The sequence below is a fragment of the Drosophila persimilis genome, unplaced genomic scaffold, assembly GCF_003286085.1.
Source record: "Drosophila persimilis strain 14011-0111.01,24,50 unplaced genomic scaffold, DperRS2 tig00000191-arrow-pilon, whole genome shotgun sequence".
NCBI lineage: Eukaryota > Metazoa > Arthropoda > Insecta > Diptera > Drosophilidae > Drosophila > Drosophila persimilis.
The window spans coordinates 10,526,859-10,552,783 of NW_020825298.1; the positions used below are offsets into that span (position 1 = coordinate 10,526,859).

The 25,925-nt window shown below is 46.3% G+C and overlaps 3 protein-coding genes across 3 annotated transcripts; 2 read left to right on the top strand and 1 right to left on the bottom strand.

Moving 5' to 3' along the window:
- Positions 1 to 14,891: 14,891 nt before the first annotated feature.
- Positions 14,892 to 16,609, bottom strand: LOC6588838 (mitochondrial sodium/calcium exchanger protein). Its single transcript, XM_026988298.1, has 4 exons — positions 16,419 to 16,609; positions 15,740 to 16,361; positions 15,151 to 15,678; positions 14,892 to 15,098 (listed from the first exon to the last, which is right to left on the bottom strand). The coding sequence occupies exons 1-4, from the start codon at positions 16,607 to 16,609 to the stop codon at positions 14,892 to 14,894; spliced, it is 1,548 nt and encodes a 515-aa protein (XP_026844099.1).
- A 1,246-nt stretch (positions 16,610 to 17,855) lies between these two features.
- Positions 17,856 to 19,044, top strand: LOC6588837. The gene is made up of 2 exons (XM_002014653.2): positions 17,856 to 18,303; positions 18,364 to 19,044. Exons 1-2 carry the CDS (start codon positions 17,892 to 17,894, stop codon positions 18,987 to 18,989), a joined length of 1,038 nt encoding a protein of 345 aa, XP_002014689.1. The 5' UTR covers positions 17,856 to 17,891; the 3' UTR covers positions 18,990 to 19,044.
- Positions 19,045 to 20,605: 1,561 nt separating this feature from the next.
- LOC6588836 (mucin-1) lies at positions 20,606 to 25,774 on the top strand. Its single transcript, XM_002014652.2, has 3 exons — positions 20,606 to 20,703; positions 23,442 to 24,529; positions 24,597 to 25,774. Exons 2-3 carry the CDS (start codon positions 23,443 to 23,445, stop codon positions 25,532 to 25,534), a joined length of 2,025 nt encoding a protein of 674 aa, XP_002014688.1. The 5' UTR covers positions 20,606 to 20,703; position 23,442; the 3' UTR covers positions 25,535 to 25,774.
- The last annotated feature ends 151 nt before the right edge of the window (positions 25,775 to 25,925 follow it).

The following is a 25,925-nucleotide window of genomic DNA, read 5'->3' on the forward strand; positions in this document are numbered from 1 at the left end:
AAGCCAAAAGAATGACATTTTTCGACTTGTTTCAGCAGGATGCGATGATCAGCAGAGACCCCATGGAAAAGGGTTCGGACCTGCAACTAGAACTACCTTTAGTAAGTGGAAAATTACCTACTCTATGAGTAATAAAGTCCGACTGGAAAGGCGAGTGCCAAGGGCATAGTTAAGTCCCCCCCCATCATACACAAAGTCATCTTAGGGAAGGCAACAAATATGTGAAACAAATGTTTGCCTTGTGCTGCAGCTTCTTGTGCCACTGCCTCTCCGCTTACTTGCATTTTTAGCAACATTTTCAGCAAAAATAATATATGTGCAGAGCAGCAAAAACAACAACAACAATTTTTGGGGGCCAACCTTCCGCTCGCCTTGGCTTGCTTTCGTTAAGCATCAAGTTTCGGTTTAGTTTATAAACGTTAACAAATAGTTGCCCATGGTCCAGGCCCGGTGATTTTTCAGCCAACTTATTTACTGTGCAAATAGTTGCACTCGTTATAAAGTTAGTTACTCGAGTGGAGTGCCAAATAAAATGCCAAATACCATGCCATGCCATGCCATGCACTGCTTTCCTTTTTCTGGTATTTTCTGGTATTTTCGGGGGTTTTTTTCCCCCCTCCCCCCCTCCGTTCTCTCGTTTCACTCTCATCTTTGTGCATTCTGTGTTTTGTTAAATATTTTGCGACTTTGTGGCCTGTGTTGACTTTGAGCGCAAAAGGCGCTGCGGAACAAGCATATTTCTGTAAAGTCGAGGAGGGTTCTGCTTTACAGAACACAATTTCTGTATAATAAATTAATTTTCACTACAAAGAAAAGGCCAGCAAGTCGTGAAAAATCCTCACTAATTTGGCAAACAGGCTACAAGAGAAGCGCCACCTGAATACATAATGCCATGCATCATCTTGAGCGATTAAATAGAATTTAAACGAGAGTGATATCCTGTTTTTGGAGGGTTATGGAGGCCAAGGAAGGGTATGTAACGCTTTTAAGGTATCCAAGATAAATAACAGACATTCTAGTCCATCCTTCCCCCAGGCCCCAACCAGCTTCTATCATATATTCTGCACCCCTACAGCAGGTACCTCGCCGTCGAGTCCTTCCCCCATTGTGGGGCCCATTCTGAACATGCGTCTCGAATATTTTTATTGGCCTGCAGCCTGTGATTGCCGCTGGGGAGGCTTTCAATTATTTAAGGTCTTTATAATCGAATAATTAAAAATGAAAAATTAACGCATGCAAAATGCATTCTCAACTCGAATTTACAATGGCCGCCGGCCGAATGGTGGGTGGTGGGGGTCCGCAGGATATGCCAGTAGACCTCCAACTTTCATTTCATTTTTTCCTTATTTGCCTTTCGCGGCCAACTCGGTCTCTGTTTTCGGCTCTTTGGTGCGGCGCCTGTTGCCCAAACACTTTGAACTCGCACGCACAGACAGGCGCATACATGCACGGACATGCACGGACATGCACGGACATGCACGTGGCTGCACATGCAGTTCACGGGTAAAAATAATTGGAAGATATTCCGCATACTTTATGGTCAGCCAGACGGAGAAACGGACTACCAGAGAGCCAGAGACGGAGAGCCAGAGACGGAGACAGAGACGGAGTCGATCCGATTCGAGCCGTGGCGGACAGGCCAGGATGCGGGACCCAAATACATTTAATGAAACCTGCCTGAGTAATTAAATACACGAGGACCCAAGTGGACATACTCGTACATACTCTCTTATAAACATATTACACATGTATATGCCCGAATATATTGTTTGTTGTGTGCGAATACGCAGGACCCGTAAAGCGGAAGCTTGTACGCCCTTTAAGAAGAGTTTGAGTAAATGAAACAAGCTAAAAGAATCTGGTGATAAGAGCAATAAATACCGAATGGGAGATATACTTTCTCCCTCAAACGTTTGATATTTATTCCCTACATTCTGCCTTCTTATAGAGCATAAAGGCTTCACCTACACTCACAGATACACAGCTACACAGGATTCGAGTATGTACTCTTGATGGCCATTTTATTATATTTAAAATACATTGAAGTATGCGAATTATTTATGGCATGCAGAGGCCGGCCGGCGACAGGGCCAAGAGATAGCCACCGGATAGCCAGGGCGGGGCAGTGCTTGGCTCTGGCCATGGTCTGTTGCCATTTTCACGCCCTTCCCTGTCACATTATCGGTTAGCCATTGACGGGAGGCCCATTTGGCCCCCCCGCCCTAATGCGTTAAAGAGTTCGACTTAATGAGCGCCCAAAACGGGTTGGGGAGGGGGGCGAGAGAAAGTTGAAGCGGAAGTGGAAGTGAAGGAAACGAGAGTCTTACTCTCATACCCGAAACTCAAACTATTTACGACTCTGGGCCATGCCTTTTGTTTGTACTTCAGTTTGAAATTATTTGCCGGATACAGAACGAGAGGAGAGAGGAAGGACAGAAATGTAAAGCTCGCCGAGTAGTGTCCGGCACAAAGGCATAAGAAAAATTCCAAACAAAACTTAATTACTTTGAACGGGGAAAACGAGAGTGGAACCGGGGACTGGATCCAAGGACAATGGACAATGGACAATGGACACCGGGAAACAGGAACAGGAACAAATTGGCCAAATTTGCTTGACTTGCTGGCAAGTTTGCATTCGTACTCGTATTTGCCCTTTCTTCGTTTTTATTAACAGAGCAAGGGTGACATTTTTCCCTGTTTTTCATTTGCTTTTCCTTGGGGTTTCTCTTTCTTATTTTTTTTGTAACTTTTCAGTTACTTTAATGAGGGTTTAAGTATTATTTGCTCAAGGGTTGCCTTTGGCCTTTGTTTAACCGGGTGACCCCATCACCCCACTCCCCCCCCCCTAAGCACAAATACCTTGTCGCCGTAATTTAAGCGGGGCGGAAAAAAAGGTTTCCTTCTCCGAATTGTGTGTAATAATTTTTAATTTTAATTTTTAGTTCGCTGCGGCCAGAAAAGTTTTCGCTTTTTCTTATTTTTTTTTTTTTTAGCCACTTAAGCGGGCACAAGCTTGGGTGCAAATAAATGTGGCAAAAGCAAACTTGGTGGATCCGAGATAACCAAATGAGATGTTGGTCGAGATGTAAATGGCCACGGGTGGAACTTATGACAAAGGCCGCCTCAGAGTCCGATGTCATTTGCCAGATTAGACCGTGCATTTGTGGGACAATTACAATTGAAATTTAGTGATTGTTTTGTGGGGGGGGAAACCAAAAGGAAGCTCATCTAAAGGTTGGGGACATTGGTTAAAGGACAAGTCCCAGCCATCGTACTAGACTTTCCCTGCTTCACTGAAAACAGAAATGGCAGAAAAAGTGTAGATAGATCAGGAAAATGGAAAGTGAGAGCCCTTTGGAATGCGAATCGAGAGTTCCAGCCTTCTATCCTGCTCTGGAAACCTTTTTTATGGCTACATGAATCCATTCCTCCACGCAAAAACCTATAGAATTTGTATCTTTTTTAGTCGAACCATCCTCACATTTCCAGCCCCTTGTCGAGGGAATGCCTTCAATCAGCCATCAGCAATCTGGACTGGACTACGTTCCTGTACTGTTCATTGCCTTCCTGTAAGAAAATCCAGAGGAAACTGCCATTCAGAATGTTATTCTATCAGGCGCTGTAAGCTCCATTGTTCCATAATATACATTGCTCAGCCGCTGGCAGAATCTCTTTAATTTGTGAACTGAAATGAAAGGCTTCAATCAGTCCGGGGATGGTCGGTATGGTAATGGTCTCCGTTCGATGAACATCAGTTCGTTGGCGCGGCCCGTTCTCGCCTTAATTTGATTGACTGTTTTCCAGTATAAATCACTCTGGGGCCCTGTCAGACGCATTGGTCAATCGATTATTTCAACAATCTTCTTTCTTGGCGAAACATTTCGACGGGCAAGCCGCTCTCTCCAATGACACCCTCTCCACGTAATTATCATTATGATGAGATGCGGAATAATTTGCCAACAAGTGCACAAAAGGACCAAAAGATTGTTTGACATTGCCGGACATGGCGGCAGCCACAGCCACAGCGACAGGGAGACATGGAGACATGGAGACAGAGAGACAGAGAGACATAGAGAGAAAGGGAGAGAGAGAGAGTCCGAGTGCAGGGCGATGCATAAAAGTAAATTCCATTTTTATTAATTGTCCGCTTTCTTGTTTGTCCTCGAATCGGAGTCCGTGGAGCCGCCATTGAATTGCACTTGACTGATGAGGCCCACAGTGCGGCTGGGTGGGGTTGGGGGGTGGGGGGAGAGACTGCAATGGCCGTGTCGAGTGGCGAAGCGCCCATTGAAACACTATCGAGTGTCGGTGGTCCCTGTTGATTCCGAGGGCTTGCCAATTGCTCAGGCCAGGTCCTGGTCCTGGTCGTGGTCGTGGTCCTGGCTCAGGCCTTGTCCTGGTCCTGGTCTTGGTGCCTGGTGCCTGGTGCCTGGCCCTCGTTCTTTCAATAATTTGTGTGCTTTAATGAGGCGGCAAGGGCGGCAAGAGAGGCATCAGCTGCCGTTCCTGCCGCTTGTGGCAGCATAAAAATAATTTTAAATCAGCTGCATATTTACCCAAAGCCTTATTTGATTTTAATTGATTTTTTTCGCCAATGATATTTGCTTTTAATTTGCCATCGCCATCGCACAGATACTCCCAGCAAATCTGGCCCCCAAGCTGGCCATGATTGAAGTCTCAGCGGCTCTGGATGCACGTATTTGCCCATAATTCGACTGTTTGATCTGGCAAAAAACCTTCCTACATATACACATTGAAACATATAAATACTTCTCTCTCTCTGTGTGTGTGTGTGTGTGTGCGTATTTTAATTTTATTTGCTTTTTAAATGAAGCATCCATTGGCCCAAAGCGGGCACAACTGATTGTGTCTCCGCCCCGAGGCATTCACAATCAGCTGGCTCTGGGTAGTTGCAATCCGTCATCCCCCCCTCCCCCCCTAGCCCCCATGTCAACGCGGAGGGCAAAATACCCCAATCACAACCCCAACAAAAATTAACCTCAATGCAAGTTATGCGTGCGCCGCCAGCGTATAAATAAGAAACGAAGTATCATCCAAAAAAAAAAAAAAACACAAAGTGAGAATTTCCACTTTTTTTTAATGGTGAATTTGTAAATACTCTTCCGAGGCAATGAAGAAAGTTTTAAGGGCAATAATCCTTTTAAACCTGGCAGCTATGGAACCTAGAGAATCTCCAACAAGATATAGATCGAAAACTATTAGGAATCCTTCATCCGAATCAATAATAATTTGCACTTGTTTATAAATAATATATAAATAGATTCCCTTTGTTACAAACTCAATGACAAAGTGGAAATATATACACTCGAAAATTTTGTAGCCGAAAAAAAATAAAAGAAAATTTTATTTACTTTGTTTCTTTGCTCGCTCGCCCCGAGCTACTTAAGTTCTTGGCTTTCCTCTGATTTCCCAGACTTGTTGTTGCTGCTGCTGCTGCTGCCTGTGTATCATAAAATATTTGCGTTATTATGCTAGTAATTTTTTCCCATTTTTGTTCTCCCTTTCTGCGAGGCTGTGGGGCTGTGAGGCTGCCAGGCTGTTATTCCTGTTGTTGGATAGTTGGCGGTGGGGTTTTGAACGCTGTCGTTGTCGTCACAGCTCAGTAGCTCATTTTTATTTCACCAGGGCCCCGGGGCCGGGTGCGAGGGTATGACAAAATCAGGAATTGCATGTGAGTGGCATGACGGTTCCATGAGTTCCTCTACCATCTACCATCTACCATCTACCAGCTACCATCTACCATCAGACAGTTTCTTGTCATACTCGTAAAAATGTCAAGTATTCGCCAGAAATACAAAGAGTAGCAGCCCGAAAGCCCGAAAGATACGGCTAATAAAAGTAAATCAAGCAAGGCAAGGCCGGCCTCCCTCTGGGTTCCTGTTTTCCGAGAAATTTACAAACTTGTAGTTGAACTTTGTTTTGGGGCTCGCAAAATGTTCAAAATACAAATCGGACAACTGCCAACTTACCTGGGAGTTAAAGCCAATTACCAGGGCTTGACAGAATTTGCCTAAGCTCACAAATCGGATGAGCTCACAATCAAAGCGGGTAACAGGAGCCGAGAGCCATTTTAATGACCTTCACCTTTGACAAGAGCGCATAAATGGGCCAGCAATTGGGGCGTTAACGAAAATTGGCTTAAAAAGCTATAAAAATTGCTCAGCCCCATCGCCAGCACCAGCACCCGGCCGAGAGAGCTGCAGCACATTTATTGGTAAATAAAGTTTCGTTTAAGGTATAAAAGTTAATAATAAATTGAAACAATGGAGCAAATTTTCTTGATCTAGAGCGAGGAGTGCCTTGAGAGCACGTTGGGCAACAAAAGTTGACTTTTTATAGCCGGCAATAAAATAGGTAATTGGCCCAAAAGGCATATCAAATATGCTCCCAAAAAGGAGAGTGGATTAATTATACTTCAGACTACAATCTGTTGATTAAAAGTCCTGTTATCGACCACAGGATCGATACACAGGACACCCTGTTCGTTCACTTCCTCTGTACCCTTTCTTTTCCTTTTCAGAAACTCAGGTTGCATTTTAATTAGTTCGCTTTGTGCCCGATGCCTTGAAGGCTTACGTGTACAACAAAATAAAATGTTGAAAATAATGCAAAAAAAATTTGTTTTCTAAGAATATCAGACATAATGAAATATTAATAAGGTTTGCCAATTAAGAGGCCACGCCAAAAATTTCGACGTCTATTCATGTCCCATAAAGTGAAAAAGGTAAAAATTCATCAGAAATTGGCCTGGGGATAGATTCGTGTGTGGGATGGTATTGCGAGTGGGGGAGCGGGGATGGTGGGGCTAAGTGGCAAAGGACATTTGCCCCTAATAGATGACAATCTTGGGCGTGTGTCGTGATTGTTATGCTCGACTGGCAGACATGCGGCCCGGCCCGGCCCGAAGGAGAGGCAGTGCGCATGTGACATAATTGAAAGCGACATGGCAGGGATCTCCTCCATCTCCAGCACAGGTACACTCGTCTGCCGCCCATCGAATAGAAGATTATAATGTACGCATTGCTTAATTTGAATGGTGCGTGCTGGGCCCGCCTCTGCTCCAGACTCCTCCATTCTCCACCTCGAGTGCCCCCTGTCATAGAAGGCAAATGAAATTAACGGCAGCTCCTCCTCATAGATGCCACTGCCACTGCCACTGCTGTGCAGTGGGTCAGAGATAACAAGGCACTCATGTTTCAAAAATTAAGCGAAAATAACGAAATTAGCATAAATAAGCGACGCTAATAGGATTTCCTTTGTAATTATCAAAAACGCACAAACGAAATAAATATCAAAAAAATTATGAAAATAAATTAAAGAACGGCCCCGACTTTAAGCCCCACCGACATTAACCCCACGCGTTTGCGGTAAGCAAAGTGTGCAAAAAACATTCGCCGATTTACACACATGTTGGCACCTGTTTTTTTGTTTCGCCGTTTTTCTGCTTTGACGCCTGGTCTTGTTTTGTGGGAAATTTATTGGCCTGCTCGCCAAAATCGATTTCGCATTATTCACGTACATCAATGCAGTTGCTAATTTGCTTAAAAGCATAATTAACACAGCTCCCACTTCAGACCCAGGCACGCAGACACAGACAGAGACACAGACACAGACACGGACACAGACTGCTCGCCATTTTATAGGAGCACGTGAGTCGTAAAAAATCAGCCAGCATGCGAGGTGCAAAAAGCACAAAAAACAACTGTAAATCAGGGCCCACAGCAGCACGGCGAACAAAAAACAACGGCCACAATCAGGTATACACGTCGTATACGTAATGGAATTTTCGTATGTTTTGCGGCAAAAAAATAGAACTACAATTGGCGTGTGGCAGAGATTGGCAGAAATGTCCATGCCTATATCGTGGAGTGTGTACGATACACACGTTAAATAATTTGAGGAAAATATTTGATTATTATTTTATATGAGACTTCCCTGATTCCTTCCCGCCAAGATGTCTGTTTGCCTCCAACGAAATTAATTTCAATAAAAACACCTGCAATTCTGGGAAAAATCAACCAACCAAATCGGGTTTTCTGTACACAACACAACACTATGGAAGTCCCGCAATTAATTGGCTTCATTTTAATACGATTTAATAATTCACAACTTTTTGTTGTGATACTTCTTGAGTACCGTTTCCGGGCCATAAATTTGCCAAAACTTCGGGACTCCGTCTTGGGTTGAACAATACAATTTTATATTTTAATAGCGGACATAACTTTAAAAATCCCTGACTTTTCGACGGATACCCAGGAAGGGTTGCGGACTTTGGACCCAAAAATGTTTCCCTCTCCCCTGTCGTCGTTTCTTTTGTGGACCAATTAAAAGTGATTAGTTTCATATTGCGCGCCATTTATACGATTCTTATTATTTGTGCAAACCCTTTTTGTAAATTCCGTGGTAATTAATTAGGGGGGGTCCGTCCCCACCGCTGCACGTAAGCGTTTACCTATAATTTTATGACTTTATGATGAGACCACCCCTCGGTGGGTGGGGGGCGTGGTTGTGTTGGCTGTAAGCAAAGTTTTTGCCGGGGCCAAAAAACTTTTCTAATTATAATCTACATAACTTAAATTTGCAAATGAGACGCGAGGGCAAAGGCACAAAAGTTTAGCACAGCCAAGGCATGTGAAATTAAATTATGTCCGTGTCGGTGACTGTATCTGTAGCTGTATCTGTATGTGTGTCTGGGTCTGGGTCTGGGTCTGGCCTCATGTGTGTGCATCTGTTGGAAACAATAAAAAACAGAAAAAAAACAGCTGTTGAAATGAAAAGTAAATACTGAAAACACACACAAAAATCCACACCAAAAGCAGAAAAATTCACCGTACAAATTGAAAACTTCCACAGTCTAATGGAAATTGTTACAGCATTTTATTGATTGCTTCATTTAAATATACGTACGTACACGTATGTGTGTATTTTAAGAATTTTCCTGCGTCTAAGACTGGCTCCGAACTTTCTGCGTTTATCTTGAAAAATCATCTAATCTTCGCTAGACTTCATATTTTTCTTCACGCTAAGCTGCCTGCCATCTGAATGTGTGTAGGGTTCCGGAAGAGGTTCCGAAAAGGGAAATCGCCACCATTTAGCAGACGTTTTTCAGGCTAGTAAAGGGAATGATTCGTCCATGATTTGCTATCTGTAAATCTCTCCAGAATTGCTTCCAGAATATATTCATGAGGAATTGGCAGGGAACAAAGTTTAAAGGCATTGAATGGGAATCCTAGAGTACTATGAGGCAAGAGCTGAAAGAGTGATACGTCTGGGAAATCACTTTTCAGGACGCCCCACTATTTCTGTGCGGTTGGGGCCACTGCGAGTCCTAGGCCCGTACACCCTTGGGCATATTTTAGAGGCTCATGTGACAAATTGCCAAAGCACGTGTATCGCATGCTCATTTCTTGAATATGCGGTGCTACTCTCTCGCTGATATCTTTTAGTTGTGCCTACCACACACTCACAGGAGACACAGGAAGATGGCTGACAAATCCAATTCATTTTTTCCTGCCTTACGTGGCGTATACGTAATGTGGCAGCAACTAAAGGTAATGGTATGGCTTCTACCTGCCGAGTCCCTGATTTGAGGCCTCTGCATAATGTATATCCCCGTAGAGGCTCAAAATTGGCCCCCACTTCAATCATTGCCAGTTGCGGCCCTCTCTCTATTTTGTTTGGGTTTTCCATTTCGAAAAACCATCAAGTGGAAAGCAATCCAAAAATTGGCGCTTCACAACAAAATGTTCAATGTTCAATGGTAAAGAAATGCCGGGACGGGACGGGAAGGGACGACACGGGATGGGATGGGACTTCACTTCAGTTCAATGATATTGTTGCCGCGTCAGTCGAGCATCGGTATCGGCCAGCAACTAGCAACAATTACGCGATGCCTTAATTGCCACACACTCGTTAACAGGCCGATGCAGCAGCAACAGCATCCACCATCCGCAACAGCAAAAGCAACACGATTGACCAGACAAGGATCTGGCTGGAAGCTACCCCAGAGTGGTGCCAGGGCTTGGGTGCTGGGTGCTGGGTGCTGGGCCCTGGCTCTCCATCGGATCTGAAATCAAAATCATTGGTGTGAAAATAAACTAATTGAAGAAAAATTTCATTTGCAACAACGGCCACAGAAGCAGGAGGAACAGCAGGAACAGCGGCAACAGCAGCAACGGCACTCAACGCACCGCATCTTGTTGCATTTGACCTGGGGTCAAGTTGCAGCACAGCAGGCAGGGATGGGCACACATGCGTGCCCATCCAGTGGCCGGAACAGGAGACACGACCCACCAAAAGAGTGTAAAAGAGAGAGAGTCCGATACCTCCTGCGCTTGTTTATCAGTTGAACCAATCCCCAGACATTCGCACAGTGGATGGGCATCAACGTTTCACAAACAGAGAATGAGAAAACAAAGGAGCTTCTTCAAGAACAACGGAATATGTAGCCTTTCTCGATGGATTGCACATGCCGGTGGCCTCGATGAAGAACGATAAAGTGTTCCATAGGTGGCTGGTATATTTGTGTATATCTGTTCCCTGAACAGCCACCAATGATCTTCGCTGTCGTTCTATTGTGCCATCTCTTCTCCCTGTTCCACTGTGCCCCTGGGTCCTGCGCTGCCAAGCTCACTTCTGGGCGCTGTCCTTTGCCGGGGCAATATTTTCAGTGAGCTGCCGCCTGGCTAACTATCAAAATGAATGCATGAAAAACTACAAAACGGTAATGTGCAGTTGCCATGCAGCAGCAACAGCAACAGAAACGGCAACAGCAACAACAACGGCAACGGCAACGGCAGCAGATGTTGCTGATGGCGCCGCCCCGAGTTGTATGCTACACTTTTTGCACAGCGCGTTTGGCTGGTGTGTGGGTGTGTGTGTGTGGGTGTGGAACATCCTTGGCTGTTTATTTGCCACTGCCTGCCTACAAGCTGCTAGAGGCTTACGCTGATCCAATGCTCTTCAAATTGCTGTTGCAAGAAGCTTGTTGTTGCCGCCACACACGCGTTGCCAACAGCAACAGTGTGTGCGTGTGCGCCCCCAATAGATACTCGTCGATAGATAGCCGGACAGGCAACTGGCGGACCCTAGATACTACGGCTTGTTTGCGTGCCGATAAAAAATGGAGCACACTCGGGCCGATGGGTTCTTTTTTTTTTTTTAATTTCTGCTCCTAATTGGCAGCCAGCCGATTGTGCTTCAAGTGCGAAATGATCGAGTGAACTAGGCCTGCCATTGATGCGAATGAATAGCCCCACTATGCCACTATACCACTATACCACAGGTGTTATATGGAAATGCCGTACTGGAGGCCGAGTAGTTTTGCTTCTATGAATGCCTGAATGGTTGGTGGAGAAACAAGTCCCACTGCTTGCCACAATTGGACTCCATTTAAAACTTTAAAGTTAGAAATATGCCGGCGCACTGTTGAGGCAGTAAAAATTAATATTTCTCGTATATGTACTGTCCTTCCTGTCTTGGCCACAAATCAAGTTTTTGATTTGCACTTTCGATAACAAAGCACGAGGATGAGACTCCGTTGCCTGGACTAATTTCTTTTACGTTGCGGCGTGAGTTATGGACCTTAAATTGGCCGAGTCCCTCCCCCCGCTCTACCCACCGAATCACCGAATTTGCATGTTTCCCTCTCGGGCGGCCCTTCCATCTTTTGGGTCGGATTCTGGCCGGGGAGCGGGAGACCGGCATCTACATAAATGTGGCTTTTCATTAAAATCTAAAAGCATAAATCTAAAAGTGAAACCAACAATGCCGGCAGACAGACCCACAGCCAGACTCTGGCGGACATCTGCGGTCTGCAGGCCCGTGCCGCCATCTTTTACAGGATCTGTGGACCGACTGCTTTATGCCTCTCTTCCTTCCTGTCTGTCTCTCTGTGTGTGTGTGTGTGTGTGCCAAAAACTAATTGAATTTTGAAATTCGAGTTGAAATTAAAAAATTTCAAACAGCCGCTCGGCGAAATAAACTGTAAAACGGAAATGTATTCGGCAGGTGGAAATTGAAACTGATTGAATTGTAAAGTGAGGCATAAAATTTTCTTGTTTTCCTTTTGCGTGTGTCTGTGTGTGTGTGTGTGTGTGTGTATTTGCCTTTGTTCATGCCGCCCAGCTGCTGTCACGCCCCCACTGCCATACGCCTACACATTCCCTATATTTTCTCGTTTTCTTTTTTTTTTTTTGGGTTTCTGTTTCTGTTTGGTGTTTTTGGTAATTTATGGTTTTCGATTTTAATTTGCGCACTTGGGCGCGTATTTTATGGCAGTTTTCACATTTTTGCATATTTCTTTGCGCCTTCTGTGTTTTGTCACAACGGAATGTGGCAATGATTTCGAACGAGGGGGGATTCAGGTGTTTTGACTAGGATCAAATATCACAATTTAATTTAAAAGAATAATTTGAAATATAAATATTTGTGGCATGCCCAAAAGAATGCTTTGGAAATCAAGAAAATATCTATATCAGTCATAGGAAATTCGTTTAGCCATTAAAAATCATTTATGAATGCCAGGGAGTAGTTTTAGGCATTAAATTAATATAGAACTTATGATTTACGAGTACCACATTATCCTTTCCTCCCTACGAACCCTCTGCGGAGACCCCTTTGACCCCCCGTAAGGTGGTTATTTATGCAGCCATTAGTTGGGTAGCGACCCTCGCTGCATACGCGCTGGCATGCATTATGATTAGAGCCGTAATTGAAGTTTAACTGCGCGTATAATAAAAGCGATTTTTAGCCATTTGCAACGCATTAACAGCATAAATAATCCAGGCCGCAAGTGTAGAAATAAAGACACGCGATATGTTTGTGCCCATTTCTCTTAGACTCCAGTCCATGCGTGTGCCCCGCCCCCCGCCGCCCGCCCCAAAAATACAACGAAAAGAAATCCCAAACATTTCTCAAAATAAGAACAAAAATACGACAGAATTTTGATGAGCAGAGGGCTACGGAGTACTCGCATGGAAGAAATGGGCGCGAGAAAATGTGCGAAATGCGATATTGTACAAAAGCATTATAAACGTGCTGGCATTACCAGGACATAGACCAGCATACACTGCCGAAAGGATGCTGTGGTTTTGATAAAAAGGTTTATTGGTGGCAAGCAAGGAACCAAAGACACCCATCCCCAAAGGAGGACAGCCACAGAAGCCTTGAATGCCGATTCAAGTGTATCCAAGGCTTCGTCTTGGCGTTTTTCTCCGGCAAGAGGATGCTATATGGATGTTCTGTAGACCGCAAACAAACGACGGCGACTTATTCATTGCGCTTGCCATTAAGGTGGCTCACGCTGCCATTTGCCCATTGCCATTGCCTTTGGCTGTGCCTTTGCCTTTGGCGGTGTGATATATAACACGCTCATAATTGGTCATAAATCTGACAAATGTAATTTGTCATCACTCAAGCAGCCAGCGAGCGTCGGGACAGGACCACACCCCCTAGAGCCCCTAGAACCGAGCTGGATTCCTTCCAGACAGCTCTTCCCCATTGGGCTGCGGACCTGGTCATGCTATGCCGAGTGCCAAAATGAAAAAGGTGCTTGACACAAAATGTCAGCTGGATATTTTTTATTACACAATCACAACACGCACACACACACACACACAGGTATACACGCACTCACTCACACACACACACACACGTGCCTGACACCTTGGCCGCCCGAAAGTATGCTCGGCTTTTGTTTTTGCCCCCGACACTCGTACAAAAAGTATTTTTCGGTTGAGGTGTTCCAGGGCTTCGCATCCTCAAGCACTTCACACATAAGCCACAAAGTAGTTACTTTTTATGCCCTCCTCTCACTCACCCGGCTACCCCTACCCCCCCTCACCAAGGGTCGGACCTCGTCTCGGATTTCCAGCCAGAGCTCTCCACCCCGTCCCCCGTCCAGGGTTTGTTCGAGCTCGTAAATATTTTATAAGTTTTCTTCAGTCCGGTTCCGTTCTGTTTGTCTGCAGGAACTAATTTTTGCTTCTATAGATGACATACGACTTATTTGGTGCGGGTCCCCAACATCTACATTTCATTATAAATGACTTTCAAAATGGCCTAAACGTTGTAAATGGAGTAAGTGCGTGTTTCTGGCCTGAAATCTAGCTCTTGAGTGGCCGGGACTGGACGGGAGTGGGAGATCAAAGGCCTCTACTGCTTCAGTATTAAGTTTTAATGGTGGCTTGCTCTGCCTCCCTCCCTCCCTCTCTCTGGTCGGCAATCAATAGACCATGAAAATTTATGACGATTAAGTTGGTCTAAAGGAAAGCAAGTTGTCCATGAATATGACTTAATGGGCCACTTTGATTCTCAAACAAAATTATGGCATAAATATAGATAAATAAGATACATATTTTCGGCAAAATCTGTGCTCAAGATTTATACGAAGAACATTTTTATATAATTATTAGAGTTCTAAAGAGTCGAAAGCCAATTAGTTTTTTGATTTGGAAGCTTTATATTATGTACATTGGAGACGTGTGGTGGTTGAGTTATTGGAAGTCGGAATATCCACTATATATAGCACATATTCAGGTGGTATTTGGTGGGAAGTCACAGCCACAGAGAGTAACAGAGTCTGAAGAGTCACAGAAAGTATGCGTCTGCAAGATGAACAGAGCAAATAGAGAGAGGGGGAGAGAGGGTGAGCCTCCCCTAAGCGATCAAAGCGATCTCTCGAGCAAAACTGAAATGTCTGACCGCCACATAAATTCTTGATAAATCGCAATCCTTCGAGTGTGTCTTTGACCCCAGTTTGCCCCCTTCCTTTGCAGAAGATTGTCCCACAAGCGGATAGCACTAATAAGGAACTGCCTGAAGCCCCCATGCCATAATCCCCAGATAAGCTGCAACATTAATAACTTATTTCAGATTTTATATAACGTTGCAAAGGAATGCACCCAATTATAGTACGTCATCCACTGAAATATCAAGTAAATACCAGTCACAGCCAGCAAATAGAAGAACAGCGACATCCGAAACTCATAACCGCTCATGGATACATGCAACAGACTAAAGCCAAATATGATGAAGAGAAAGTGAATGCAGGTCTCTGTGGGACCTGTGACAATGATCTAAAGTACAAAATGGTTAGATGCGGGAAAAATCAGCGAACAAGTAACTCACGTGGGAGATGCTATTATAGCAGCCGTGCCAGAGGAGCAGGGGGTAAGCCAAGAACACCCCATAAGTGGCCATGCTCATGACCACTCCGAAGGCAGCGTCGAACGACTTCCTTTGGACCAGATGCCACACGATGACTACCTCGCAAAACATCTCGCCCGAGCCGAAGCACGTCAGGGCCACCAGATCGGGCATCGCATCGAACCGAAAGCTGACATACTGCCAGGTGAGATTCTCCACCTCTTGGATCAAGTATCTCATGGCCACCGAGCTGATGATCAGTCCGAGTAGGGCATAGGGCCAGACATAGTCCGGCCGCCTCAGGGAGTGGGTCGAGATGAAGACCAGAGCAGAGATCTCCCAACAGGTGGACACTAATATGAGCCAGGCCACTGGCCCAATGCCCACTGGAATGTACAGGAAGGGAAAGACCACAAGACTGAAGCAGTTCACATACTTGTTCCAGCCGTTCAAGGGGCGATCTGCTGCTAGAACAGGAATCATATGAGCAGCCAGAAAGTAAACGGGTACCTAAGGGTGCTCAGGAGAGCATATAGTCGAATGGGACACATAAAGATCCAATCAAACCCACCAGTACAATCCCTAGGCACCTTTGGGAACCCTTCATATTCCCATAACCATTCACAGCTCGCCACCAGAGCTTGGATCTCTTCAGATTCCTCTGCTTCGGATATCTCCCCATGACTTCGGCATCGCTTTCCAAATTGGAGAAATCCTCCTCCGGTTCATCGTCGTTGGGCGGACTGGTCTTCCAAAAGTTATAGTGCGAGATCACAAAAACCACAACCAGAACCATGAAGAATACAAATAGGAACATAAGCACCCGAAACTTGAGCAGATGCATGTCCTGATTGATCTTATCGTTCAGATGATAGATATCGTACTTCTTGCTGGCCACGGTAATCAGGTAGCCGAATCCCAGTAAAATAAAGACCATACATGACCAGATGGTAACCCCATCCACGCGGTGTCCGCGGACACACAAGGCCATGACGCCAACAACAAAATGTCTCAATAAATCCCCTGTCATTCGGGAAAACTGCAGAGCACTCAGATGCTCCACCTTGTCCCCACAACTCATCCAAACACTGAGGTAGTGCGGCATAAAGAAGCATAGCCCAAAGAACAGGTAACTGAAACCGAAGTTTGTCAAAGGAAAAATATCCATGAGCGTCACAAAATTTGGCATGAAGCTAAGGGGAAACCTGTAAGAGTATTCTTTGCGAGTACAAAGCTTTTAGACTACCCACAAGTATTCGGCTAGTAAATAGCTGATGGCAAAGTTGGCCAACACAAGGAGGAAACTGCTCAGAGCATAGACTGATACGAAAGGCAAATGATAGCTACAGAAGGCCACTTTCAGGTAGTTCATGAAGTGCACAAACAATCCACAGGTAACCGTAGTCCTCACCAGCTCACAGACCTCGCTGGCATTGTTCATGGGCTTATGCAGAGAACAGCGGGTCTAAAGAGGTCCATGTTATAGAAGAGAGCAGGGATAACTATACCATTCCTTGGGAGTACTTGCCACATTGGAATGATCCACAAAAGACATGGTTTCTATATGGGTTTCAGGGTCTGACTTTAAATATACTTTAACCGACTTGTCTACGCCTGCTGTATCGTCTATAAGGAGGTCTTTGATATAGAAGAATCTGCATCAAGAGCTCTATAAGATCGGCTCATTATCGAATCAAATGCCTAGTAAGTAACGCAGCCTCCATTATTGTCTCTCTTCATCTCAGAGATTTCATTGCTTACACAATCTTTTTCGCACAGATATTAACGGGCACATCTGATGTATTCTAATGGCCTCTTCAAGGTGCATATGCAAATGCATTCATCGCGCCAGATGCCTTTGAAATGGGTCAACATAAGGTTCATGAGCGATCGCCGTCGTCATCTCGTTGTTTTTTTCCTTTCGAGTACAATCGGGGCAATCCCCCAACTACCCCAACTGGCAACAGCCCCAAAGATTTCAGATTCCATGTTCTTGTCGTAATGAAACCTGATGCGACACATTTGGCAAATTGTCGCAGTAGTCGTATCAACATCGGCATCATCATCAAGCATCAGCCATCAGCATCGTTTGGGCACTTGATATTCTGGCGTTTCGTAGTCGTTTTGTACCACGACAAGAGAGAAAATCCGAGAATTTTTTGAGTTCGTCTCAATTAGAGGCAATTGAATTATTACACGGCGACACTCATTCAATTTTCAGCGATAGGGGGAATGTATACGAGTGCGAGTCTGTCGTCGGGGCAGACGAAAACAAATTGTCTGATAGATGAAACTCATGTGCCCTGTGCTAGATGAAAGGATGATATGAATGCCCTACGACAGGTGAGGGTTTTGGGTTTTAGGTTTCAGGTTTTAGGTGTATTCCCCAGTGAACTCTCAATGATCAGATTTCTAATATCCAACAAGACATTTAGGAGGCGACTGACTCCTATCGGAGTTTCATTCACAGAATAATTTTTATTGGAAACTAAATATTTATTGGAATCAATAAATTGTAATCTATTTTCTCTGCATTCCAATCACATACTATCCAGCATTGTGTTCCACTTGTCTGATATGCCCCTGCCCGTTTTTGTAGAGCAACGTCCCACGCATTTTGTCACTTTCCATGGATATACGCGTCGTGGCGATCCCGCAGTGCCTCCAGTTCGTCCGCGCCTATCGTCGCGTTCAGTTCAGATTGAGATTGATTCGTGATCGTTATGAGATCCTGTTGCTCAGTGCTCTGTCTGCTCCTCGTCACCGTCGCCGTGCTGCATCCCAGCGAAGCGCGCGGCGGACGTGGTCGAGGCGGCGGCTCATTCGGGGGTCTCTTTGGGGGCTGGCGAAAGTACAAGAAGCCCTCGTCGTCGGGTGGTGGTCGCCGTGTGGTGAGCGGATCGCCAGTGCACACGGCTATGACGGTGCCAAAGCCTCCTCCACCGCCACCGGCCCCACCGAAGGCCATGATGCCGCCGAAGCAGCAGATACCCAGCTATCCCCGCCAGCAGATGCCAGCGGGTTATAACTACCCCACACATCCGGGCCAGGGAACATACTACTCCAATGCACAGTCCTTGCCGGCGGGAGCCGTGTACTATGCCCAACCACCCATGTCCATGAGCCGAGGATCGGGTAAGTCAATGGGAAGGAAGGAATACCTCCCCGATTGATACCAATGTCCATCTCTATCAGGAACTGGCGACTTCCTTACCGGAATGCTGGCCGGACACATGATGAACAACATGCTCTTTGGACACCGTCATCATGTCTATCACAGAAATCGCGAAGGAGAGGATCAAACAGCGCAAACAGCGCAGGGCAATGGTCGCCAGATCATAATCATCAACAATGGTCAGCCGGAGGGAGCTGCTCTCAATGAGACCACCATTTCAGAGGAAGCTGGTGCTGCTGTGGCTCCAGAGAACCCCCTCACCGAGGAGGAAGAGAGCTCCAGTGCCGCCTCCAGCGAGGAGTCTGCAGATGTCGAGGGCCCTGCTCTGCCCCCACCAGGAACCATCGTTTGCTTCCCCATTACGCTCAACGAAACCGATCCCGAGCAGCCCGACCTGATGCGAGAAGTGGAGCGAGTGGTCTGCTTTCCAGCCCCTTCTAATCCAGAGGCGGGAGACCTCCTGGACGGCCCCGAACAGGGCAGTACCACAACCACCGATCCGCCTGTTGTTGCGGGGGAAATTGGAGCTGATGCTGGTGGCGCCTCTGAGGGAAATACTGAGGGAAACGAGGCGAGTGAGCCTGTGGAGGTGGCCAGCTATGTGGCTGGCAGAGCTGCCAGTGTCAATGTAGACGCTTTAATGTAGTGTCCTTAAGTTGTTGTTTAAGTTTTATTTGGAATAAATATTATTTAGTTGTAAAGTTGCCATTTTCCCCACCAAAAGAGAGACAATTTTAGACCCAATACATACCCTTGAATGTCTCCGCTTGCCTCCGTTTTCGGTACTAATCTGACAGCTTTCCTGTGTAATAGATAGATATATTCTGTATGTACCCCTTGCCACTCTCATGGCAAATGTAATGGCATTAATACTTATAGCTACGTGTAACTATTCGGTGTTCAAGGCATTTTTTCTCTGGGTGTAGAATCCACCACCCACCCCATTCACCTTTCAATACCAAGAACATTAACAAAGAATACGCAGAATTCCGATGGGTTTCTGTTGAACCCTGGTTCATCCAATTTCCCACCTTTAATGCCCTAAAGCCAAAACTAATTCCATTAAAAAAAGGCTTAGAGGTCGGTAAGGGGATCGGCATCCTGTAATACTTTTGCCGTCATAAGCACGCAACCACAGGCGAGAGGGGAGCACGGAGCACGTACCCGTACCCACGTCAAGGCCCCTTTGAGCTCCATCACAATTCTGACAGTTGTGGATGGACATGGTGGTGCCGGGGAGCCCCACACGAGCACCACTGACCCAAACAACAACAATATGCAACGCCTCAGCGCACAAGCACAACAAAAATCATAGCTAAGGCCAAGGTATGTTTAAGAGAAGGTAGAGCAGTGCCAACCAGCCAGGCAGGCCTTAGATTCCTGGCACACACCTGGCTACCTGGAGAGCGATACTGCCTTACCTTCACCTGAATGTACCCTGCCGACGGTGGCGTTGGCGCGCTGTTGTAAACTTTGACGCCGACGTTGACGCTGAAAACAGACGGTGATGGGATGGATGGGGTGCGACGCGATGTTCGTTCAAGTCCAAGCAGTGACACGAGCTCCAAAACACCTACACAAAAGCTTTTGTGTGGCAGGGTGTGCATGTGTGGATGTGTGCGATGATCCAACAACAGCAATGAAGCTCACTTGGCGCTCATTAAATCCACCAACACCCACAACACCACCAACAGCTCCAACAGCAGAAACATCAGCCACAGAGCGGAGCCCCGACGTCAGGCGATGAAGCAAATGAAAACAACAAGCGTGGAATGAGAGAATGATGAGAGACATTGAGAAGCTTCGGCCAGATGCGTTCCACGATATCATTCACACCATGATAGGCCCCGGCCTGTGGCGCTGACAGAGCAGAGGGATGCCATTTCGAGTTAGAGACAACCTATTTATTTGCTCAGCCTATCTCGTATCTCGAGCTTATCAATGATGCAGCGATCCCATGTGAATGAGATTATGGAGTGTATAAAACAGAAGCAGCAGTGATAGAGATACGACAAATCCCCAGCCAGAGCGATGCGCGTCCCCTCCAAAAGTAAGCAGCGAAAAAAAACTGAAATTAAATAAAAACATAAAGCACACACAAAAAAGAGGGAGCGGAGTGGGAGAGACCAGAGAGATGACAAATACTAGTATAGCGGCGACAAAAGCCCCAACAAGTTGGGGCCACGCTCTCGCGGTCAGCGCTCCGCTCTGCTCTGCTCCGCTCCGGAGCAAAAACGCGTACAATTTTTCAACCGCATTTCAGTTGTTCGAGAAACTTTGCGCGGAACAAAAGCACAAATCGCACGCGGCCGAAAGCGACCAACAAATAAAAAGCACAACGAAATAAACCACCAAACAAAGTAAATATTTAACAAATAGTCGTACACAGGGTGTTATCATATACGAACCTAATCCCAAACAGTGCTGTGGGTAACTCCAACTCCAGTGTAAACTTCCTGTTCTGTTCCAAATGAAACACCCATGCAACACATGCAAATACTTTTGCTTCAAACAATTGTGCTAAATTTATGTTTATTGGCTATAAAGTGGAAACACCAATTGCATTAATTAAGCCACTAGTATTGTGGCGGTGTTTTGTTTATATTTGCACGAATTCAAGGTCGAGTTTTGGTCTTGACAAAAGGAAAACAATACAGGAATACAGACATATCCCAAAAGACAGTTCAAAGTGGATCAGCGATATTTTTCAAATATTTTTCAAATGAAGATATCAGCAGATGCTGTGTGCTCTGAAGTTTATACTATATCGATGCCATCTGTGCGACTTTTAAAAATTTGAACAAAGAAAATCCAGAATCTATTTTTATATTGAACTAAAATTAGGAAATTCCCTTGTTTCAATGACGTTCTCGAACGTGTGCATCAGTCCATGGAAGAGCTTGGAGAAGGGAGGAATAAATTACAGAAATTAGCTTTATTTTATGAATATTAATCGAAGTGGGGGTAATTGGGTAAACATTATGCATACTACCATTCCAAGGGAATTCTTGCAAATACTCTATGCGATACGGGGTCAAATCTGTGTCCGTTTAAGGGCCAAAGTCCTGGGAATGTGATCACTCTACCATATTACATCATTTCAAAATAGTTTCGCCTATTGAAACAGCTGCCCCTACACACTCTTCACACACTTTCTGATGAACTAAATATTATGTTTCGCCTAAAAATTCGCATAATTATTCAACAGCAGCTGAATAAATAGAGAAAGAAAAGCAATTCAACCGTATATGGTTTTCGAGAGTATACCACTCAAACGTCGTTGCTGGTAACCGGCTTTGCTGTGCCGCCCAATTAAATTTATTTTTACGATATATCTTTTGCATTGTATTCATGGTCCCTGATTTGGCAGCTGTTTTCAACGTTTATATAACTCTTAAGCAATGAACAAACTCCCTCAATCAATGAATCACATTATAAAGTACTTGGAAATGCGTATTTTTCTGGGATTTCAGAGCCAATCTACAATCGCTTTGACGTTTAACCTCAGCGGCGATAAGCTGACAATTTCTAGACCGAATCTCGCATTTACGTGTTTTGTCATGCCCTAATGGGCAGCAGCCTTTACATGTTTGCAATTCTCAGCATTCGCACTGAACGATTTCCCGATTGACGTCACAGCTGCGCATGCGCTGCATTCGATGACTCATGGAGACTCATGGCAAACCAGTTTTACTCTGTACTAGTCGTACTTTCCGGATTGCAGCAAGTGTATCTCATCTTGTTTTGCATACTTGCCTATTTGCATAGAGCTCTTCGATCGTTTGTTTCGTTTTTTTAGGTCAGTGTTCAGCGTTTAAATACGATTTGTGTATACCAGACCAAATAAGTAGCAGTTCTTTTTGCTTTACAATATACAGCAGATGCGTTCCATTAAATGGTAGACAAATGTTGTCTTTAGAACTGTCTTTGCTGATGATTCTGAATCAGATCTATTGCTTTTTGAAGTCTCTTTCAGGGTACAATTGTGGCTTATTGGAAGAGACCCTTAGCCTCAGTATGAGGTACCTGAAAGTTTCTTAAATTCATTTTGAAAAGGTCAAAGGAGTTTTCCTTAACAAATTACAAATCTATCCATTTACTTTTCAGCTTCTGTGGTTGTGGTCTATTACATCTGCGTGTCAAATATCAATTCCAGTTAATTCTATGAGTTCCATTGAATATAATATGCCAACATTTGCGGTTTTTCCATGCTTATCGGAATCAGTATGAATACACTTTTTATACGTAAATTAATTTTGTCATTAGAACACTTCACAGTAGAAGTGCTAGGTCCACCTTCCCCTACCGAACTTCCGTTTGCCTTGTAGCAAAAGAATTGACCTTTAACATTTGTGAGTGCTCTCAGACAGGGTGCGCCGGGAGCTAAGCCGAAAGCAAAAGTCAATCGAGTGTAGCCACGCGACAAGCCGACCAAAATCAGCAAGTTAATTATCATTAAGAGGGCGCCCAAGACACGCATAACGCGCCTCTGACTCGGAAGCGGGGCAAGGGGAAGTCCAGGCCTCCTCCAAGTCTGGCAATCAGGGCGTGACACTACGTCAGTGTTCGACCCTGTCCTGCCCCGATCGAAACATGGGAGGCAGCGCGAAACTTTCGGCGCAAATATGGGATATCAATTAGGGCTAAGCCATGGAGAATGGGGAAAATGGAGGCTCTAGGCTGGAGCTAGCTTCAAATTTTTCTAGTTTATTTTTAGCGCTAATTGAATCAATTGTTTTTTTACATAAACATAAACTAAATTCAGGCCTCGCGGGCAGATGATGACTGACAATGGGAATGGGAATGGAAATGGGGTGAGACCGGGAATCAAATGAGAACGAACCAGAACAGAAGGTTAGGTTTGAGGCCGCAGCCTGAGATACTCTCCATTTCTGCGTTGAAAACATCTGGGTAAAACGATCAATTCTTCTGGAAGACATTGGACCCTCTACCATAAGTTCGATGATAATTCAGTAAAAAAACAATAAAAGAAATCCCTTAGTCTGCCTTGCATTTAGCATCATTGATGTATTGAATATATATTATAAGCACCAATTGAGATAATTGTGAGTAATTGAGTGTTGATGATCTCTTGCAGCATGTCGCATACGCCACTGAAGCGACTGAGTGGCAGCCTGGTTGTAGTCCTGCTGCTCCTGGCTCTAATCGCAGAGGATGTCCAGGCCAAACGCTGGTTTGGAGGCGGCGGCAGTAAGAGCCGATCATCTAGTTCCGGCAGCTACTCGCCGCGTCGCACCTCCTCCTCTACATCCACGTCGCACTCGCACGCGAGTCCCTCGTACTCGCACTCGGATATCGGTCGCCTGAGCTATGCCGGCGGCACCCAATCGCAGCCCAGTAAAGTGAGCATGGGTCAGTCGCAGAGCAGTCACAGCTCCGCACCGATTGGATGGAATGTGCCCAAGGCCCAGGGTCCGCCGCCCGCATACTCCGCCAGTAATCCGGCCGGAGGAGCCCACACCAACATCCACGAGCGTCCGCCGGCATACAATCCAGCCTACAAGCCGAATGCAGCCCCGCCAAGCTATTCGGCGGCCACCAACACCCACAGCAACAGCCCCAGCAGCAGCTACAACACAAATTCCCGGCCAGCAGCTGGAGCAGGAGCAGCTGCCGGAGCTGGAGCAGGAGCAGCCAGTCCCCACTACACACCCGCATCGAATTATAGACCCAGAATGAACTCCACGGGCGGCGGATTTGGCAGCGGATACCACACTCCCATCTCGGCCAGCAGTGCGCACAACGTGCAGTCCAGCTATCCGCGTCAGCAGGGACAGCTGCCTCAAGGAGCCACCTACTATCCGGCAGGACAAGTGCCGGCGGGCGCCACCTTCCATCCTGCAGGACATGCGCCAGCAGGAGCATCGTATCACCCGGCTGGACAGGTTCCCCACGGAGCGACCTATTATCCAACAGGACAAGTGCCAGCGGGAGCCAGCTATCACCCGGCAGGACAGTATCCTGCAGGTGCCAGCTATCATCCCGCAGGAGCCACGTACCACAGTCCGGGACAGATTCCCCAGGGAGCCACCTACTATCCGCAGGCACCTATGGGCGGAGGTCTGCCGCCGGGTGCCACCTTCCTGCCAGCAGGAGGAGCCCTTCCCGCAGGTGCCACCTACTATCCTCAGGCGCCACAAAAGTCTGGATCCGGTTTTGGATTGGGTGAGCTTACAGATTACGTTCTCAATGGAGGATTTACCCACTAAGACAACACTTTATTTCCTTACAGGCACTGGTCTTATTGCTGGCGCTCTGGGAGGAGCCATTCTGGGTCACGCCTTGACACCCACTCAAACGAGAGTCGTGGAGCATGCCCCATCATACTCTGGTGGTGGCGGTGGAGGCGGCGGCGGCGGGGGCGAGGACAAGATCATCATTATCAACAATGGACCCCCGGGATCCGTGACCACTAGCGAGGTGGGATCGGGCACGACGGTTATCAACGCGGGAGGCGTGCAGCAACCAGCTGGCTATCCCGCGCAGCCAATGGCTGCTGCGGCTCCTGCGGCTCCTGCACCGCAGGTACCGGGAGGCGCTCCACTAGCGCCTCTTGCTCCGATAGCTCCTTTGGCCGCACTTCCCCAAACACCAGCAGTGCCCGGAGCAGCACCAGCTGAGACGAATGCTCCAGCACCCGCACCTGGCGCACCACCGGCAGCTCCTGCTGATCCAAATGTACCTGCGACTCCCGCTGACCCCAATGCTCCACCAGCTGCTGGAGGAATAATCTGTGTGCCTGTGAAGGTACCCGAACCAGATCCAAATGACGCCACGAAGACCATTGAAGTAGAGAAGATCGCCTGCTATCCAGCACCTCCACCAGAAGCAGCTCCCGCTAACGGAACAGCTCCTGCTGTCGAAGGCGCTGTCCCTGCCCCGGCTTCCGTTTCCAATGTGGCAGCCGGAGTTACCCAATCGCCGGACGCCGCGCATCTTGCACCATTCCAGCCGACGACACCCTTCACTGTGCCCGAAGGATCCGTGCCATTGGCTCCGCTTACGCCGGGCGGACAGCCGGATATCATGAAGATGCCGGGCCTTACATCTGCTCGTCTTTCCGCCGAGTCGGGACTGAAGGATGCCCACAATGTGGCAGACAAGTCCTTCACCCACTTCAGTCTCATCTCGACGCTGATGACCCTCCTGGTGGCCTACTGTCTCCACTAAGAGCCTCAGGAGAGTCCCCCAGGATTATGTGTCATTGGCAAACCGAAAAGCTTTCACTAATTTATTGCCAGTCTATCGGACACGAGATGTGCCTTATCATATATGTGTCTTACTCCTATCAGTCGGTTCTCTTTATATATTTTGTAAACAAATCGAATTTTTGATATATACTCGTACGCGTAGTTCTGTTAGACCTCAAGTAAACCACCAATAAATGCATCGTCAATTGATCGAATTAAAGCCATCATCTGTTCAATGGAGACTTGTATTCTCCGTAGCAGAGCACAGAGAGCCCCGAGTGAGCAGAGGCAGCTGGGTCTAGAAGTCGGAAGTGCCAGATCGAAGTGCCATCCAAAATCATAAGACAAATACAAGTTGAATAAAAGAAACC